Source organism: Trichogramma pretiosum, unplaced genomic scaffold, assembly GCF_000599845.2.
Source record: "Trichogramma pretiosum strain Unisexual culture from Peru unplaced genomic scaffold, Tpre_2.0 scaffold52, whole genome shotgun sequence".
NCBI classification, from domain to species: domain Eukaryota; kingdom Metazoa; phylum Arthropoda; class Insecta; order Hymenoptera; family Trichogrammatidae; genus Trichogramma; species Trichogramma pretiosum.
The window spans coordinates 1050950-1071993 of NW_019641695.1; the positions used below are offsets into that span (position 1 = coordinate 1050950).

Below are 21044 nucleotides of genomic sequence, written 5' to 3' on the forward strand. Positions count from 1 at the left end.
TGCGCTTCATATAATCCCGTGCGTGTCTAATAGACACTGCCTGTATGAAACAAAAAAAGGAAAATGAGCTGTGCTTTCCCTAAAATGCAGTTACAGTTTCGTTAAATTTTGAAAATTATAAAAACGGCAAATCGCAAAAGCTGATTTCGCGCATTACTAATTATTTCGTTCAAGTATTCGCGTTGAATGAGAACGACTTTTAGTTACTTCTATTTATTGATTTATTTTATAAAAGAATTAAATGAAATAAAAAAGCATAACATTGGCAACGCAGGGCTAATGCGCGAGTGTGTGGCTGCGCTCGTCCATCGCCGCTACCAGCCGACACATACGAGTGCTTCGTACACTCACATGTGCGTGAATCGTACAAATTGACGTGAAGTGCCAAGCGCATCATTGGAACCCACCACCATCATCCACTACAACGTTGACCTCTCAATTGTACAGCTCAGAAACGAGTGTATATATATACTGTGATATTATATGATGCGCGGAGTGCACGACAGGACCGAACCGTCGTAAATTTATTTAGTTATCTTCGCGTCGTCGTCTTAGCCGCAGGTTCAGACTTATCTCCAAAGCGGTTACACCACCCTTGTTTTTGCACTTACTTATATGCATTTTTCAAACGCCCAAGTCTCGAGCGATACAATCTTGGACAATTACATTTGTTTGCTTATTCATTTCCTGGATCGGTAAGTCGGAAAATCGATTTCAATACGAAGTAGCGAGGACACATCGCAAGTTCAAGTGCCAAAAAGCTAATAATTCATCCTACAAGCATCGGTAAATAGTCTCGTTTGATTAAAGTGAGCATTAGTTGGCCGAAATAAACTACCGAGACAGCTTTAAGATATTATGATTAGGTGAGTAAATCGATTCCTCTCTTTTTCTTATAGCTTCCTTAAAACATTACTGCAAAAATATTATCTTTTACCAGAAGAACCATGTTCCATAGAATACAATCATTTTTTTACACTTTTTGTAGGCCCTCTGGTTATCAAAAATATCATCTAATTTTAGAAAGTGCATTTGACAATCATACTTGCAAAGTATAATTTTATAAGAAATGTATTTGAGTATTATTCTTTAATTGTGCAAATTTTATCATAAAAAATTGCCCATAGCATTTTATTTGCAAGGTCACTAATCCACCAAATAGTTTTTAGTCGAAACATTTTTTACTATCAAATTTATATTTCTTATTATGAAACTATAAATTATCATATTTATCACTCATGCGTTGTATGCAGCAGCTTCAGAGGTGGGAAAAATCTTTATCTCAAGTTAATTATATTCTAAAATTTATAATTGTTCTTCATGATAAATAAAATCTGATGAGTGCGTGCCAATGATTAAATTGAAATAATAATCTCAAGCAACGTATCAACCGCAGCTACTGGAAAGTGAGAAGCGGAAATAGACGATTTATACTTGTTTGTAACAATTGAAAAAGTACAGGAATCCAAGAAGCAACTAGTTTGATACTAAGCATGCGGATGGACGCGGTATGGAACATTTCTCAATTCAATTATTTCAATAATTGTGCTAAATGTTATCTCAACTTTTAATTTGATAATGTCCCGATTGTGTAATCTTGTTAAAATATTACATAATGTATTCTCGTGCATTTGTATCGGCGTTTTGTGTGACGCGAATTGAAAAATCTATGCCTTGCCCCAGCAACCACAAAATTCCGACAAAAAAATGCCAGAAAACTGAAAGTTACGTGTGTATTTATATTTGCCTAAAAATCATGAGTACATTCATTGAAGAAATTACAAGTCATTTTTAATGGCGCACAGACGAATTTGAATGCTCTCTCAACAGTACATTTTTTTTAAAAATTGCAATCATCAGTATGTATAATGATCGAGTCGCCGAGTGGTGATGTTTTTGGAAGCCAAAATTGGATCCGGTTCATTTTTTTGCTAATCATTCATAATCGTTGGTTGTCAATAAGGATGGCGATACAGACGTGTTGCAGGTTGACCGATGAGCCACAGCCGTGGGCGACTGATGTTCAATGATGTTTACCGCACGTGGATTGCATGACAACTTATGTCTCTTGCTATATATGCAAGTGCGCGTCGCGTATATTACTGCAGACTAGTACCTAGAATAATTGACCAAGTCCGTGCATGACTTATTTGACTCGACAAAAGCCGAATGTTGTTCAATCGGAGCGGCGCAATTTGTGCGACAAAAATCCGTCAAAGGCAAAGTGACAAGAGATAGAGAGAGAGAGAGAGAGAGAAAGATGTTATTTTACAACGCCTTTAATGACAAAGAACGGCAATAAAGAGCTCTCCCTCCAGTCTGATCATTATATTACTTGTAAGCGTGTGTCTTCTCATTGTAAGACCTGTTCAAGGCTCGAAAAGGGTGAGTTATGCTTGACGCTGCATCTTGATCGAATTGATTGAATATTAAAAGCAACTGAATTTTACGTAGCAAAAAAGTAATTGCAACACAAACAGTCCAATTGTTGCTGGTATTTTATCATAACAGTTGAGCTGGATTAGATGTTAGTCAATCGTTTAAGATCATTTCAAAAACATTTTTTATTCAAATGCAAAAACAGCTACTATTGCAACTCGTCGCCTTGAAAATTTCCAAGAACCCGGATGGTAGGACCATTAAACATTAAATCATTCAAGCTTAAAAGTATTACAAGATGCTGTACTTTATCTGAAATCTTGAATGACTTATTTACGCTTGCTCGTGTTAACACTTCATATCTATACATGTTAAACATTGTAACGTGCAGACTATAATTACATCTATTCTAATCTTGATTTAATTTTACATTTACCGATTATTAAGTGCCGAATAAGTTTTGATTCATTGCTAACAGCTTAATCACAGCGTATAGCATAATAAATTTAAGCATGTGTCAAAGTGAAAAATCACTACACATTTTTGATTCTATCTTTCTACTAAAAACGGCTGAAGATCAGTATTCTTTATCACTTCGAGTATTTTCAACAACCTTCTCAAGTACTTTGATTTCAATCTGACTGATAGCCAAATCTTTTTTCTTTGGTTGAAAAAATTCTATAAAAGTTTTTTTTGTATTGAGCCAACTATAATGCCATGAAAAACTCAATTTGGCTGGCTCTATAATATGGATGTTTGTTCAATTGTTTTTCAATATTTGAAAGCATGAAAACGATGTACAATCAATAAATTATTTATAAAAAAAGTCCCTTCATTTTTCATAAAATTGTGAATCCTATCAGAAAATCTTGAATAATAATCGAACTTTCATTGATGTTTGATTATTCGATACCAAATATACAAATCCGTTTTGGTTCAATGTCATGTTACTTTTTGTTTTTATAGCGTCAAACATCAAAAGAAGTCAACTAACAAATATAAGCTGGAATTGTGAATCGATGATGTAGGCTTCTCAGCATTTGTCTTTAGCCTTTGGAAAATTTCATTCACAACTGTATGTTTTCTATGCTTCAAAAAATCAATTTTAAAAATTCCCACGCAAATATCACGCATAGTTTACTCAAGTCAAGCAAGTCAAACTGCAGCACTGATACTCGCCTTCCGACAAGACGTCATTTATTTTTTATGACAAATTTCTGTGAGCAATTTTGATATGTTTTCATCTTGATAATGGCTTATCGACGCTCATAATAATGCTCAGTATAAATGATATTACAATGCAAAATATATATCGAGTATCGCGATTGCATTCTTAACCGAGCGTTGAGCTTATCTCGACTTCCGTAGGCTCAAAACGTCGATGTTTTGGTATGCCTGTATAGCATCTAGAATAACCGGATGTGACTCCATTAAAGTTGGTCAAATATGCCAAATAACAGATTGACCGCGCGTGTATAGTTTCACACCAAGATTAGTTTTATCGCTCATGATAGTGTCGTTTCATTAAAAAAATTATCATCTTTAAAGTCTCAACGTAAGAACAATCATTAATACGTATTCGTCATTAGAATTAAATTTTTTCTTGATACTTGCTTACTTATATCGGCCAGGAATCAAGGTTGATCCAAGTATAATATCCATTACAATTTTATGCGCATTTGCCAGTGAAAAAATTACACCATACATCGCAGTGCGATAGAATGACTACATGACTAGCTTTTTCTCTTTGTTTCACTTTTAATGATATAAAAAATAATAATACATGAACTATGATGTAAAACTGACTAGCTTTAGTGAAAATTTTATTTGCTACATTACAATACTCATTTCACATTTCCAAAATTCATAATTTGTGCCTCTTATACTTTTCTACTGTGACCGAAAAGTGTAAAATGTTCTAGTATGACTATTTCACGAAACTTTTACACTTTTGGGTTTTCAATGTAGCCTTCATATGGCTGTACTTTACGCGACCCACCATTAAATTAATATAGTTTAAAACATGCAAATCTCCCCACTATTGCATTTGACAAACTCAAAATCCATGTCATTTTCTGGCGATGGGTGTTTTTATAAATACATAACTTTTTTGGCACATACGCTCTATAATTCTAAAATAGATTTCATTCGTATTGTTAGTACTTTGATACAACTTTTGAGTTTTTTTATGCAAGTGATGCTGACTAACTTTTAAAATAACGTCTCAGATATATAGTTGAAAAAAAATCAAGGAACACACTACCAGAAGTAAATTTTTCTTAAATATTATCAACAATAGAGCTCAAAAAACTGTGTGACTTATTCTCCTTCCTAATGAATTAGTGGATACAATTTAAAATCATTGAATATAAGGATGCGTAGAATAAGTTAGAATATAAAAAAATACATGCATAAACTTAATAGTAATTACAAGGAGACCTGCCAAGGGGACCTGCCTTGAGGATGACCCGCCATGGGAAGGTCTATGGGCCCTAAGGCCCGTTTGACTAAACTAAGCACAATGAGCTTCATTATTAGATACCAGGAGACTCCAAAAGATTCTTGGGAAAGATCTGTGATCCAGAGGTGGGAATCAATACTAGAGAAACAGCACGACTTGTGGATGAACGTAGTTTCACTCATCGAGAACCTACAAACCTTCGGTAGGGTGCATTTTGAAGTTCTTCAACTCTATTTCTGATCCCAGTATAGTAGAGTATGGTTACTTGTCGATATTGTTTCCGACTTTTATAAAAAAAAATATATTTTTCAAGTGAAAAAAGTAGTCCATAGTAAAAAATGGAAAACTGTTGAAAAAAACCAAAAGTTAGAATAATACGGTATGCGTGGAAAATCTCGCTAAATTCCAAATAAGAGGGTTGTTTAGGACCAAAATTTCTCAAAAATACGAGAATAAAATAAGGTTTTCATAAATTTCAGATCATTTGAGTGATAGTCTATTTGTATGGAAGCTATCGAAAATGTATTTCACTCGCAGTACATTTTCCTGATTAAGGGAACATCTACACCTTAAACTCAAATTTTTTTATTGGATTTTTGAGTAGGATCTTTCTTTCCCGTTTCATTGTATAATTTCGATTTTGCACTGAGATACAGCTGTTTCCGTGAGCCTTTTTCCTATACTTTACGTGTTAAACTTTTTCTTCTTTTGCGTTTTCTGGCAAGTAGTGTTTTTGGTTATCTATCGTAACTTTCAGAGGGTACTGTTTGAGCTCCAGCGTCAGGGTCGCGTTCCCTTCTTCGGAACATCCATATGGTTACGGTCACTACCTCAGATGAGACGATCGAACATGCAGATTGCTCTGCATGAACAGTTAAGCACAACGAGCTAAATCAATAATTTTGCCATACTTTTTTCCCCATTATTTTACCACAGTTTTATTTCCACGTGGGAGAGTAAAGTCTATTTTCAAACGTGTGTTGCACAGAAGCCTAATAATACAATTGCAGATTTGTCAAATCTTTTCGAGCACCCTGGTAGAGTATTAGAACTGTGAGTTGTAAATAAGTTAACTAATCCATCAATATATACAATTTTAAAAGTTAGCCAGAATTACTCATATATGAGTTATTTAAGTATTCTCAGTTTTTATGATTTTTAAATTAATTAACTTTAAATATCTCACCTTTAGATAGATTCATGGTTCATTAGACTTCCTAATTAAAGATTATGATGAATTCATCAAAAAACGAAGTTCTAGATTTTTGCTGGTTAGATATTTAAACGTTCGATTTTGGCTTCTGAAAAATAATGGCATGAAAAAAGTGTGCTGATGGTCCCCTCCGTTAATGAAAAATACGCAGGTAATATAACAATGAATTTTCATCAGATCAATATTTTAATTAAAAATTTGTTCGTCCAAGTAATAAAACTACGAGTTATCCACTTTCAGTCCTCTCCATTAGCAATATTAATAAATTTTAACCACAAAATTGAACTTATTTTGTGAACAACGAGATATGTAGGTCCTAATTCAATTCTTACTTCGATTTCGAGGTTTTAATCGAGGTAATATAGTTGCAAACCACATGCTAATAATAAAGATTTGCCATCTACCAGAGTTTGTTGACCGACTCATATTATAAGAACAATAACTTAAGCGCTCATATCAATACAATATTAATAATACAGCATATAATATATATTATATTTTTAGAATGCATGCCGTTCACGCAACGATAAGTATGAGGGAATTAAAAGATAAATGTCCACATGTGAGTCGAGTATGTTCCTACCTCTATCACTTTTTACCTCTCTGCGAGAAAGAAGAAAACGCGACATATATATATATATACGATGAATTCGGAAGAGAAAGAGAGAAAGAGGGACAATTAGGAAATTGCATAGTGCGTTTTAACTATTTATTCGCGATACATAATATTGTCATGCTACTGCAAGATTTGCCATCAACACTGTTAATCATGTGTGACAATTCTCTTGAGACTTTTAGATTGACACGTCAAGAGATGTTGTTTAAATGTTTAAAAATTATCATCAAAAATATAATATTATAAGTAGAAGAAAAATGTTAATTAAAAGTTTTAGTTATTTTTTTAAGATAAATTTAATCGACGCTACGCACATAAAAACACATCTTCAAAAAGTGAAGGCAAGAAAATCACTCCACTCTAAGTACGCGGAAAAATATGTTTGCATGAGATTGCGTGTTGGCCTTTGAAAAAACCCTATTCGTCACTATCTTTCAAAAATATCTTACCCTAGCTTGCTTCTATTCTAAGGATGGAGTTTTTTTGCCAGGATTTTTCAGTTCCTAGCATTACTTTTGTTTATGACATGGAACTATTTAAAATGGCGAACAGACGAACTCAATTCTTAATTTGAAATCGTACGAAAATGTGATTAATTAAGTGCTTGATGAAGTGCATATAAGTGAAACATGGCAATATTTCATCGAAAGTATCACTCATCATTCCGATAAATTGATTCGTTACACAAAATTTGTCAAAGAAGAGAAGAAAAAATGAGAAATATTCGTCGACGTTCCGACAGACGATGAGAGAGTGCGCAACGATCAATATTGTAATCGCAGCAAGGTACCGATTTGTCATCGAAATTTACGCACTGGAAATTCTCAGCAATACGTGAAATTGACGCGTTAACTGTACAATACACACAATACACAGGCACGCGAGAGCGAGAGCAAGAGCGAGAGCACAAGCGTGCGAGAGAGAAAGAGAGAGAGAGAGAGAGAGAAGGTAGGGGAAAATGCGTATAGTAGCTAACAACCCCACAGGAGCGTGCGCGCGACCGATGATGTATATAAGCCCGCTGCTCGCGGGACTCGAGCTCCAGGTTGTTCCCGTACGATCGGGCAACTTTAGCCCGCACCACAAACTTGGCAGATCGTTTTACGTAAGTTAAATTGTCAATTATCGCTATACCCGTGTCCTCCAATGATCTATGACTTGAAAAAATTGTTTATTTACTAAATATACTTGTGTATTGACTGCTCTGGTGTTTTCGAAATTTGAATTCTTTTCTTTTACCAAAAAAATTACATTTAAATTCAATAAAAAATGTTCACTTCTCATTAAAATTAATGTAATAAACATGAATCAATCGGAAGGAAAAAATATGTATCATTTATGATACGACAAATGCGTAAAATTATATGCAAGTTTGTGCACTTACTTGCGAGATGCGTGTGTGCACATTTCTCTTGAGTCACGTTGTCGCGCGTATCAGCTTCTCTTTCTCGCTGTATATTTTAGTTTTACGCGTATTTGTACACGTTTTCAAATATCATTATCTCATTGCTTATTGTTTTTTATTATTTTTTTTTATTATTGCAATATTTAATCTGATATCTCGATTCGTGGTCTCGACGTTTGCTCCGAAAACGGTGAAAGAAGTTAAAAGTCTATTCGAGATGCTAAACCAATATTGCCCGAAACGTGTGCGTCTCGAGACGAGCACGATTCATTGCAGGAGTCACAACAAACATTAACCTCCTATCGAACTTGACTTAAAAAACGAGCTCGATTCGTGCAAAGGGTAATAATCGACATCGTCATTCGATGAAAAGCAGTGGCGTCTGCAAAAACACTTAAACATTTATATGTGTTTTGTTTTTCGCGTCAATATACGTGCGTGCGTATTATAGCATGTATACATGTATAGATGCACGTGTCCGCGTTGCTCTCAGCGCAGAAAATCCAGATCAAACTGGTTTGAGTGACTTTTTGTATTGAAAGCGTCTTAAATATCACGAGGTTCATATATAAAATGTGCCTCGGGGTTGAACTAAACCTGTATTACGTGCATATGGTTTCGCGTTCGCCAGTCTTTTTCGCATATGCGCCGATAACGCGCACATCACAGAATACCGATGTTCGACAGGTTAATTTGCGAAACCTTGTTTCTGGGATGTTCATATGCTTGAAAATGAGTAAATAAAAATCGTAGTGCCTCGTGCGTCCGCAACTCGTCTTGATCGTTTAATCGTAAATATGTTTTTTGAATACGCGACGTAAAAGGCCACCTTACACTTGGATTATTTGGGTTTTTCATAGCGTATTATCGCCTCTTATAGAGAATAAAAGATGTTACATCAGGCTAACAAACACTACGAAGATGGAATTCCTCAATTTTATTCTTTTCGATTTTTAGTTAATATTTGCTGTTATATCTTGGTGAGTCGCGCATTGTGTACACGCCGGGGTGAACTCGTTCGAGTTTCAACCGCCTCGAGCCGAATAGCTCCTTTTAGCAATTCGTGCACTGGAAAAATTGCGCTACAAACTGCGCGACTTAGTCATTCGAGCGGATGATGGAAAGAAAGAAAAAAAATCCATTCGTCAATTGATGGCTGGCACAATAGAGCTACTTGGGTTTTTTCGACTGGTCGAGTCGGGGCCCTGTCTCGGTCAGACACGTGCGCCTCTCACATTGCATGCTCTCGCGTTGTATATTATGTACGGCTAACGGCTTGGATAAATACCACCTCGCTCCCCGAATTCGGTAACTCTTTCATTCGCAGCTATAATATATAAAGCACCAGTATCGACATTTATCTCGGATAGAACGGAATAACACGTTGGCGCACTGCGGCGTACAAAAAATCGGTTGTTTGTACGATGAATCTCGTATACTATGAATCGTCACTTGATACATATTTTTTACATACTTTTGAAATCATTATCTATATTCAAATGGTTTTTTTATCAGATAAGGTATGTAAATTTTTCGTCTTATAGCACATGTCAAACACGAAACTCGATACAAGCTATGTACTTTCTACTACAAGACGATACTCGAATCATTTTTATTCAATCGTCAATTGTCCGTGTATCGATCGATTCGCACCGAGCAATATATTTGTAATAATTTTCAAAACGTGTACCTGCCAATCGTAGTAAGTAATTAAATAAAATAATACTTTGTATAATAACGTCGTCCATGCTTTTCTTCCATTTAATTTTTGTTTCATTTTGGTACAAGTGTAGCAAAAAAAATCGACCCCTTTATTCCGCGCATCTCGTAGCCTCGGTGGAAAAACGTACATACATTCTGTTTAGTCCCACCGAAAGTCGTTGGAATGAGAAGCTGCGTTCAAACGAATTGATATTATTTTTCGCTTACGCTCTTATATAAGGTTCATTGATCTTGGGAAATTATTCAGAGTAATAATTACGATCGACATTGTTTACATTCGAGTATTAAGAGAAATCGCTCCGAGTTTTGTGAAATAACAAAAGGAAAAAAAACAGAAAGAAAGAAAGAAAAAATTAGAGAGCAAAGGTAGCAGAATTGGTCGTCCGACGGTGTGGGAGTATAAGTTGGTCGGCGGACGCGTGTGCGTGCATGCGTGGTGGTTGTAAGGCGCTGCGACGAGCGCCGGACGGGCAAGGTTCGCGCATCGTATACACACGCGCTCCGTTAACCAAAGGTGGGGGATTTCAGCATATATGCTTAAAGCGTCGGCCGCGTGTGTGCAGGTGGCTTTTTCGAGCCGGTCGTACGTACCAATATTCTCTCGTTCGCACTTGTACACGCACATAACGTCTCGCCCCGTCAGCTGCAGTCCTTATTCCATTGTTAGGCCGATACACGCGCAAATATTCAAATAATTACAATTACATCGGTGAGTCGAATGAAAGAAAAAGTGCCATAAAAGCTCAGCTTTATTTACCTTTTACCTCATTATTGGCGCGTGTCTTGTGTTTATCAGTGCTTATTCGTAATTCCAACTGCAACGTAGCCGGCTATTGTCCCCTGTTGTTTCGTATTGATACTCATTAAAAGGCCAAAATAACGGACTGCATGCAGCATTTGACAAGTAAACGTCTCGCGGTACGGACTAAAAATAGTGAATCCTCGCCGAAGCTCGACAATCGTAGTAAAAGCTCCCCGATGCTTGTATCATTCGAATCTGACTGGACTCGTTGCTTCATTTGACGAAGAGCATTTCAGCAACTCATGTGAGTAAATCAGCTTGTTTATTGATCTTGTTTCTTTCTTTATCTGTATCTCAACGGCCGGACTCGTGACGACCAATTCACACTCAAATGTTTACAAGACAATTTGAGAAAGCGATATTTTATGAAAAATAAACCCGATGTGAATGACACTGATCGTCATCGCGCGACGCTCTCAACCAGACTTTTTCACCGCAATAGTAGTGTCTATCGATTCGGAAAAACGCGTGTGCGACGCGCTGCATTGGCCTTAAGCAGCGATCTACTTGCTCGTCGAAAAAGTGAAATATATAATAAATGAAAAAAAAAAGAAAAAAAATGCGCGACTCGACTCGAGCGTCGACGTTGTTGTAGCGCGTTGAGACGAATGCAAGTACACGCGAAACGAAAAATCCTTCATTGGCGGATTACTTAGCTCGTAATGCGAGCAACAAACAGTCGTAAATTCGCGCGAGCTTCTGCGCGCACGATCTGCCAAAGAGATAAAGGCGCCAAAGTGCTCCAGCTCACATTTGCACAGATCGTGCCTACGCATCGACGACGTTGGCGCTGCCTCTTGAAAATGCACATCGTTCGAATTCCGAATTTTCCTCTATTATTCGTAGATGTTCATTTTTATGGATTCGAAAGACAATATATTGTTACGGTTCGGGTAAAAGATACCGAGCTTCATCTGTTTTGTGATTTCGTCGACCTTGACACAAACGATTATCGCACGTTGATTTTCCAGGATGATTTACCGACGAGCTGTAAAATGTATAATAAGTAAGTTAATTGGCTCCGAGAGCAAGTGATATATATTTCTTCTCTGCACTTTTGACTAATCGGTATTTTATGGAAAAGGTCGATAGCTCGAGAAGATGCTCGCGTACACATATAGACGAATTTAATCCTCGGGTGGGTAGGAAAATGCAGACGGCGTTTACAACGCTATTATCGAGCAGTAGAGCGCGAGTCAAGGATGACGGGCAAAAGCTCACACGCGCGCACGTTTACGCGCAGGTATGATATAAACAAGACGTTGAGATTCAACAAGTATCCGGTAAACTGGAGGCTCGACCTTCTTCGCTGGCGCGCATCCGTTTCTTCTCCGTGCTTACATTAGATACAAGTCGAGCTAAATTAAATGGAGGGAGCCGAAGAATCGCTGTGCTCATTTTCGACAAGCTTGGGCACTGATTACGAGCTAATTGGGCGCGTTTAATGGACAAAGGGCCGGGCTCTCGGCTCCAGCTTGCACTCGACTCGACTTGGCCCGCACGCAGCCGCGTACACCATTGTGCAAACGATCGAATTAGTGATTTCAATGCCTAAACAGAGCAGAGCCGGGCCGATCGTTCGAGCGCAGCAGTAGTTTGAATCTCGACAATTGAGTTAGCTTCTTAGGAGCCGTTCCTTCTTCGTTTTGGACTCTCGTCGTCCTCGAGCCTCGCTCTCCGAGGCATCGAATTCGACACCGTCCGATGCTTTGTTTACGAATCCGTTGCCATTTTGACGCTCTTGAGTGTGCACGATCGAGCCGAGCTCAAGACGTTTACGAGCCTATATCTTATCCGAGTCAGCGTTGTATTTCACGCTCGCTCTCGGTATTGTATTATCGGGCCGCGCTTTAATATCAATAATTCGAGGCGACTTTTTCGATCGCGCTTATATTATATACAGTCGGATGATTGCCGGCGACAAGTTGTTGAAAATTTTTTATTCCGACGCTTCTGATGCAATACTGCGCCCAACGAGCGTGTCAAATTCTCGTATTGACGTATCGCCTAATGAAATGGAATCGATTAACGATCTCGGAGGCATGTTCTGTGCCAACGAATCTGGCGCGCATATCGCTCTTTCGCGCTCGCATCGGTGAATCCTTATCGCTTTCCATTCAACGCCTGTATTTCGAATTGAATCTCTGTGCCTATACGATGATTCAGCTTGACAATTGGAATCGCGCAACGGATCGAAACGATTTCTCATTTTGTTTCTCCGTGTAGCTAGCTGGTACATGTGCGAGCTGCTCTTATTGGTTTTTGGCTCGTTTCTTATTCATTCGCGAACGGCTTATTCGTACGACCAAGTGCTATTACACAATTGAGCCAACGATAAATAGACGATACGCTGGCGCACGTGGCGTTTAACAGATTCCAATTATGCTTGGAACCTCGTACACGACTGCCCGGAAAACTACACTTACGATTTGCATCCAATTCCAACGGTCCCGTCATATATATTTTTTTCACACTTCTGCATGTGCAGTGCACGTATGGATGATTTCGGAGCAAAACATACTCAAGCGTGAGGGAAAAAATGTTGAACGATAAAAAAAATGAACGAAATATCCGACTATCGATTGAAATAGCAACGAAGCTGTAACACTCGTGCAATAGGTCAATTTCGCTATGACGTTTTGCTTCGTGCATTGGCTGTACAACTGCTCTAGCTCAAGAAGATCGTTGAACTCGAAATTCATTCAACGTGTGTGCGATGCGTGTATATATATACGCGCGCCGACTGTGTACAAGTAGCTGCGTACAATGCACACGCGCACACAGTCTCGCGATTGCACCAGTCACTACAATTATTATTGTCAACTAAACTTTGATTAACTATAATAAAGCCGGACTCTGCACGCGTGCTACGTTTAGTTGGCCGGAGTTACGCCGTCTCTGGACGCGTGTAAATTTATCAAACTCGCCTGAGTTGATCAAAACGATCGCGCCTTTTTTTTTTCTTCGACCAAACAATTTTTCTCTTCCGATGTATATTAATATAAGTCGATTCTCCGATATTCTTGCACGCTGCGCTTATTTTTGTAATTAATGTAACGATATACTCTTCAACCAAACGAGATAACGAGCTCGTTACGAGCTCAGGTTGATTTTGCTTTGTTAAAACAATATGAAATTTTATACTTTTATGACTTCTGCCAGACTTGACGTTCCAGAAACGCCAACTGTTTCAGACCGCATAAAAGGCTTTTTAAATTTAGAGATTTTTTGTACTAATCATATTTTCACATCTAATAAGGTGTAAAATCATCGTGTTGAATTCGGCCGATTTAAAATATATATTCATGCACAAATGTACAAGAGTATATTTGTGGCATGTTCACATCTATTACGTAAGATGGATAATTTCTATATAATTCATTGTGTCTGCTACAAGATACCGTTTAAAAAATTTACGAAATTCATTTTGTTTAGGATTATGCATTTTGAGCGTTCATAATTTTCAATGCACGAATCTTTCGTTTCCTTGAATTTTCATTATACTTTTTCAACCGTTTCGACACATTTTAATTCTTTTAATGGTGTTTTTCAGTAGTTCCTAACTAAATGAAAAAAAGTGATTTCAATTCGTTCATTCAACGAGGGGCGAATTGAACGAAATTTATAATTAAGATAAATTAAAGGAAAAAGATAAAAAGAAAGATGTACCTATTGAAGGCTACACATAAGAGCGATGCGCCGAGTTGTACTTTGCTGCATTGGCCTGGCGTACAGGGGCGAGCTCGGCGCGATCGATAATGGGGTAGCTCGCTCAAGCGCTTATTGTTCGCGGGGCAAAAACCACCCTTTACAACGACCGTGTGGCCTAACGGATAAGGCGTCGGACTTCGGATCCGAAGATTGCAGGTTCGAGTCCTGTCACGGTCGAAACCTATTTTTTTTTCTCCCTCCTCCCGGGACCCCCTTGTCTCATACAGGAGAGGAGAAAATGCATATAGCAGAGAAAACTTACACATCTCGCGATTGGAAAAACGCTTCTCCAAATTGTATTTTTCGCATTTTTTATTTGCTTGTCAAACATTGCATTACTCTAAGGACGCAAAAAAACATAGAAAAACAGGAAACTCGCTACTTATTCGTTTCCCGCGTTTACGTCTCGATACAAAGAAGCGGCCACTAGAGTATAAAAATGTTAGTTAAACTTGTAAAAAAATGTTGAAAAGTCTATTAGCCCGTATTCGATAACATTGTATTTGATCAATAAAATGATAAAAAATTGTCACAAATGCAGGTATAATTCGAGTGGCATACGAGAAAAAAAGTAAGGCAAATCACTGTTTTATATTATTAACGTATCATATTGATATCTGATGTTGTGCGCAAGTCACAAAGCATGAGTATGCCCGCGTGGGAATTCGTTACAATTATAATTAAAAAAAGACGAAGAGGAACGACTATTGTAATTGAATGTTGCCGAGATATAAGCTCGTACGACTATGTACGTACTTATATACTATTATGTATAGATATAATGTGCAGCGCGCACGCATCCGATGCACAAGCGACGTTAAGCATTTTTTACAAGTGTTTTACACTTGTTCACGTATTTTTATTCGCGCCACGTTGTTATTTCGAATGATAGATCGAATTATTTTTCTGAGCCAATATGTGCCGCGCGTGAATCCTGCCTGACGTTTTAGCTCGCTGCAATCGTTGCGCAATCTAAACAATTAAAGACGCTGAATGAATGCAAAAAAGCCATAGGAGCGCGTATAATGTCTTTATCAGTTTTATCGATATAATTACTCATCGTAGTGCGGTCGAGAAAACGAGAGAGAGAGAGAGAGAATAAAATGTTCTTCTTGTAAGCTTGGCGAGTAATTTGAAGCAACTCTGGATTATGCGTCGTTTTCATTAATCATTTATGACAGAGACTATTCAATGCGCACACAGGCGCAATCGCATCGAGGAAACACAAGGAGTCGATAGCACTTTCAATTAAATGTGTGCGCGCGCGATGATAGTTTTTTTCTTCAAGACGTCGCGCATTCTGTTAATGAAATTAATCGGGCCAATATCGCTCATTGTCAAGATTGATAACACGACGAGATTCGATCTTGTCTCTTAGCCGTGGTTAGGATATCATCGCGGAACAATAATGTAAACAGTTGGTACATGCGGTATTTACTCGACTCGCGATTCTGGAGTGTCTCATTCGTTTCTTGAAAGCTGGGCCGAACTAGTTTTATCAACAGTGCGTCGATATAACTTTATGAGCGCGACCAAAAGAGTGACATTTTTTTAATGGTTTTATTGCGATTGATTGCAGCTTTCGAGCGAGAGCAAAAGCTAGCCCCGCCATCGAGCAGCAGCAGCAGCAGCAGGAGGAGAGCAGCACAGAATCAGCAGGAAGTCTCTTCATTCGTCAAAGGCTCAACATTGCCAGCGCAAAAAACTCCGTCGATTGTCTTATCGAGCAGAAGCAACAACAAAGTCCGCTCAAATCGATCGATCGAATCTAAACGGAAAAAAAGCCTCTCACTCCTTTTTTTTAGTTCGGCTTGAGGATAGACAAAACAAACCGCGCCGCATCATAGGATGGTAGAAGGTGAACCTGATTCAAAGCGAAATCATAGTGAGTTTTACCGATTCTTTATTCTCAAGTACGTTACGAAATACGTATACGTTAACGACTCTTGAAAGATTATTATTTCTCTGGATATCCGTTATCTTGCTCAAGTTTATTATATTAATTGGCAAATTAAGTTGGCACGTTCATTATACACCAAGTGGTCCGATTGTAGTATACTTGACGTAGACAAAGTACTACTCGCGATTGGCAATTGCACGCGTACTCGAGCGCGTAAGCCACGAGCCATACAAAAAATATCGATTTTAGTCAGGCTCGTCAGAGTCAAGATAATCTAGTGCCGCGTGAGTTACAATTTAAAGTGGGACTGTTTTTGTTCGTGAGTATATACAAACGCGTCGCGATCGCAAAGTGATACAAGTGGGTCAGGCGTTAATTGTAATAGAGCCTTAAGCCGGGTCGCGAACGCCGAGCGTCGTTATCGTAATCAAAGCGCACAAGACGGCACGCGATCCGCGCAAATATGTGTACACCCAAGACTTAAGGCTCGTACGAATGATTTTTTCTTCGATAAAATGTCTGCATAGGCGATTTTTGCCTCATCCGATAAAACATATTCCGATACATTTTCTATGTTACAGAGGGTGATGTAAAAGACGATCGCCGAAACGATTGCGGTTCGAAGGACCTCGAACTTGCACGTATAGGACCCAAGAGTAAGAGCCTCGATCCAGAGAAGGCGCCAGACTACAAGCACCTCAAAGCTGACTTCGAGCAAGCGATCGAACTTACGGGTATGAAATGTCATTTTATATGCAGTTTGGCAGTGACGCATGCCGAGCGATATCGATGCTCGGCAAGGCACGAATCGGACACGTGAACGAGCGTACAAATATTTGCAGCTTCGCGTACGAATCCGAGCGTGATTTATGCAGCTGATGCAGCTTCTTTGATTTATGAATTGAGAAACACTTGGCCCAAGTGCACGCAGAGACTCGATAATGATTTTCGCGGTAACGCTGGCGATATCGTCAGCTCGATCGCGCGATTTTTCCTCAACGAAATAACAATTTCAACTATAATGCCTTTTTAATACATTAGCACACGTAAATGGGTAAATGTCCGTTAAATCGTTGCTATTTACTATATATAATAGGGGTCTAATAAAATTTCAGAATATGGCAAGTTCCATTACTTCCTGCTGGCCGTCTGCGGCTTCGTTAGTACGAGTGAGGAGATGGACGTAATCTCGATGTCGTTCATCTTACCATCGGCACAATGTGACTTGAAACTCAACACCCAATCGAAGGGATGGCTCAACTCCATCATATTCATCGGCATGATGGCCGGCGCTTACGCCTGGGGCTCGGTAGCCGACGCCCTGGGTCGACGCAAGGTCCTCATCGCCATATCGTTTATGAACGCCCTCTGCATCGTCGCCTCGAGCTTCAGCCAGTCTTACGAGCTCTTCATGTTCTTCCGTTTTCTTAACGGTGCCGCGTAAGTCGATCGTCCATCCGAATCCTGCAAGCTGCAACAGATCAACTAAGCCAATAATCGTTTCTTCTCGTTTCAGCCTCGGTGGCAGTGGACCAGTGATTTGGTCCTACTTTGCAGAGTTCCAACCGAAATCCAAGCGCGGCTCGATGCTGTCGTTCATGGCGGCCTTCTGGACCCTGGGCAATCTCTTCGTGGCGGGTAATGCTTATTTCAGAAAATTTGCTCCTTTCCATACGGATCTTCTGAATGATGATGAAATTGACTAACGATCGTAAATTACTTTGCAGGACTAGCTTGGCTGATAATCCCTCGGGAAATGGGGGTCAAGAGTCCGTCCTTCACGTACAATTCGTGGCGAATATTTCTGCTCATCTGTGCTGCTCCCTCCTTCATCGTGGCGGGGCTGCTTTTTCTGCTGCCCGAATCTCCCAAGTATCTGCTGTCGCGGGGCCGTTACGAAGAGGCCCTCGACATATTCCGCGGCATTTACGCTGCCAATACCGGCAAGCCACGCGACACCTATTCGGTCAGTACAGTGCATACGAGCCAATTTCGATTTTTGTCTACGTACTCTTCGTATAATATGTGTATGGCTAAAATGTGTACAGCTAATTTACGCACAGCCTTATGTTATCGCTAAAATGTGTTGCATGTTTTTCAAAAGCGTGTAAATGCTTGTGTTGCGCTTGTGTGTTTTTACTGTATCAGTGGCATGCCGATGGAGTCACTATTTACACGGGCGACTGTTTATGCCTTTTTTCCAATTTTTCTCTTGCGGATAATTTCAAATAACTCGATTCTCAAATTAACGCCGATTAACTGACAACAGAACAATACTTGGACGCGCGTGAAATTAATATCAAAATACAAAACTTGAACTAGAGTCACTTTTTCGGCATACCACACGTGTTTGTAAATACAATTTTAAAAAATCAACTTTAAGCCAAATTCAAACATACTATTTGTTTTTTTCTTCTTTTTTTAGTTTCCGCATAATCCAGAAGTAATTGGCTATTATTTGACAATAATATATATGATAGCGATATAATTTTCTGTATCCATTGGATAAGTAGCCACACATATTATTCTTTTTTTTACTTTTCAATCGAAATTTTTCTATCAACTCGTTATCGCTAATTATTATATACTTTTCTTGATTGCTTGAAATTCGTAACGTAAAATCTTTTCGACGAAATAATTTTTGACTTATTACTTGACGCGAATAGTCATTTTGAAAAACGAGAGCGAAAGTAAAAGAGAGAATGAGAGTGAGTGAACGAGAGAGAGAGAAATAAAAAGGAACAAATAATACGCGCAATTACCAAATCGATTTGAATTTAAGTAGTATATATAAAAAAAAATTTGCTGAAGAATTAATAGAATTGAACGGTTCGATGCGTGTTATTTATATGATAATCAGGTTAAAGAACTGATCCTCGACGATGTGTCGGCTACTGCATCCTCGGAGCCAGTGAAAACCAGGTCGAGCGACGTGATTAACGGCTTGGCCGAGCCGGAAAAGAAGAAGAACAAGTACAGGGTGATGTTCGGCGACATAATGGACAACAGCCGTCAGTTATTCGTCTCACCAATCTTGCGCTTCACCGTCATCTCCATAATAATAAATTTCACCTTCCACATCGGCTATTACGGCCTGATGATGTGGTTCCCCGAGCTGTTCAACCGATTCGACGAGTTCCATCGGGAGAGGCCGGGTCAATCGGCGAGCGTGTGCGAGGTGACGCACTACGTCGTCAGCAAGAGCTCGTACAACAAGGAGAGCGAGTGCAACGACAAAATCGGCCCTTCGGTCTTCATGGAATCGCTCATCACCGTAGCCTCGGCCATACCGGCCAACATCGTCGCCGTGCTCGGCATGGATCGCCTCGGGCGCAAATTTTTCCTAGGTACCGTGTCCCCTCGGGCCGCTTCTTTTACCAATAGTTGTTTTTTTTTTATTTTCCACTCGAGACTTGAACGAGAGAGCCGAATTTGTTTTCAGTGTTCAGCACGTTGTCGTCGGGTGCATGCTCGGTCGGACTTTACTTTGTCTACAACAAGTACCAGAACGTTGTCGTCTCGGCGATCTTCAGCGGTGTCATCAGCTGCGGCAACGCAGCCCTCGACTGCCTCATCACCGAGATCTTCCCGACGAATTTGCGCGCTACCGGTATAGCCGTATCGATGGTGGCCGCTCGACTCGGTGGCATAATCGGTAACATCGTCATAGCTCAGCTCCTCGACACCTACTGTCCAGCACCAACCTTCATCGTCGCGGCGTTGCTTATCGGTAAGCCATTCGTAACTCGCTTAACAGCCAGTTCAACTCAATACCCGTTTCCTCGTTTCTTTTTTCTTAACAGGAGGAGGTCTGCTGTGCCTATTCTTACCAAACACTACCCGCGAGCCACTTTCTTGACGAGCTCTATTGTTTGGTCAACTACCAACAAGAAGCCTTACAACTCGCTCGGACTTATCTGCAAGTCTTTTGCTGTATTTACCAGCTTATCAGGCTCAATAATATCCTCAATGGATCGTTCAAATTTTTTTATTATCATTAAAACCCTATAAACACATGAAATGCCTTAAAATAATCATTGTTTTTTGTATAAAACCAACAAAATTATTGTCTTCAACATTCGCTCGGCAGCATTGTTCAATGTAAAATATATTTATATACATCTTATGTATTGATGCATATGTATATACATATATGTATCAATGAGAAAAAATAATGTTGAGTACTTTGTAACAATTGATACTAGTATTATAAATCCAGAGGCGAGAATTCATTTGAGAAAGATTTTTGTGTTGTCGTTTATGTTAAATCAATTTAGATGATTTTTGTATAGATTAATATATATTTATATATACATCTATGTGTTGAATATTTAAAAAAAAAAACGTTTAGTTGTTTACGTCGCACAAGTGATATGAAATCACGTCTATGCGTACGACTTTTATTATGTATTGACTTCGTTTTGTTTCTATCAAGTTCAATATTCTATGATATTGCTTCAATGTAAAAACATCCTCGTTTGTGGTACTCAATGACATAACTTTTAGTTACAAATTAAATTAAAATTAATATATAACATTAAACGAGAACAAAAGTGGTATTTTCAATAATTATCAAGACTGTTCATTAATAAATGCATTTTATCCAATAAAGAGATATTTGCATTTGAATTTTGAAAATATTGAAGCTTTGTTAAAATATTGCAACCAAATAAAAATAATTTATCAACAATGAATTTTTTCAATAATTTTTTTTTAATTGTATTCTTCATGCCAAAAATTAATGATTGTAAATAGAGTTAAGACCAAGAATCCCTAATTCTTGCTCATCTTGAATTGTTTCAATGAACTTGAAATTTATGTATGTGTTTCAGAAT

General features: G+C 38.7%; 1 protein-coding gene and 1 non-coding gene across 6 annotated transcripts; both read left to right on the top strand.

The window, feature by feature from the left end:
- The first annotated feature begins 539 nt into the window (after window positions 1-539).
- Window positions 540-20903, top strand: LOC106650746 (synaptic vesicle glycoprotein 2B). 5 transcript variants are annotated; one of them, XM_014368941.2, is made up of 10 exons: window positions 540-866; window positions 15889-16194; window positions 16791-16943; window positions 17325-17649; window positions 17726-17847; window positions 17937-18175; window positions 18635-18652; window positions 19070-19556; window positions 19652-19939; window positions 20013-20903. In XM_014368941.2, exons 2-10 carry the CDS (start codon window positions 16158-16160, stop codon window positions 20066-20068), a joined length of 1725 nt encoding a protein of 574 aa, XP_014224427.1. In that variant the 5' UTR covers window positions 540-866; window positions 15889-16157; the 3' UTR covers window positions 20069-20903. The 5 variants fall into 5 exon arrangements, with proteins under 5 accessions (XP_014224427.1, XP_014224428.1, XP_014224425.1 ...); XM_014368942.2 differs by lacking the exon at window positions 540-866 and adding an exon at window positions 7715-7774; XM_014368939.2 differs by lacking the exon at window positions 540-866 and adding an exon at window positions 10340-10842.
- On the top strand, window positions 14414-14486 carry Trnar-ucg. The gene has a single exon. It is a non-coding gene; the product is annotated as a tRNA-Arg (tRNA).
- Window positions 20904-21044: the final 141 nt, after the last annotated feature.

Bases quoted from the DNA above. Each gene is read 5' to 3' on its own strand.
- LOC106650746 (XM_014368941.2), top strand. From the start codon at position 16,158: ATGGTAGAAGGTGAACCTGATTCAAAGCGAAATCATA. The intron at 16,195-16,790 runs GTGAGTTTTACC...TCTATGTTACAG, and splicing joins TGATTCAAAGCGAAATCATA to AGGGTGATGTAAAAGACGAT. The intron at 17,650-17,725 runs GTAAGTCGATCG...TTCTCGTTTCAG, and splicing joins CGTTTTCTTAACGGTGCCGC to CCTCGGTGGCAGTGGACCAG.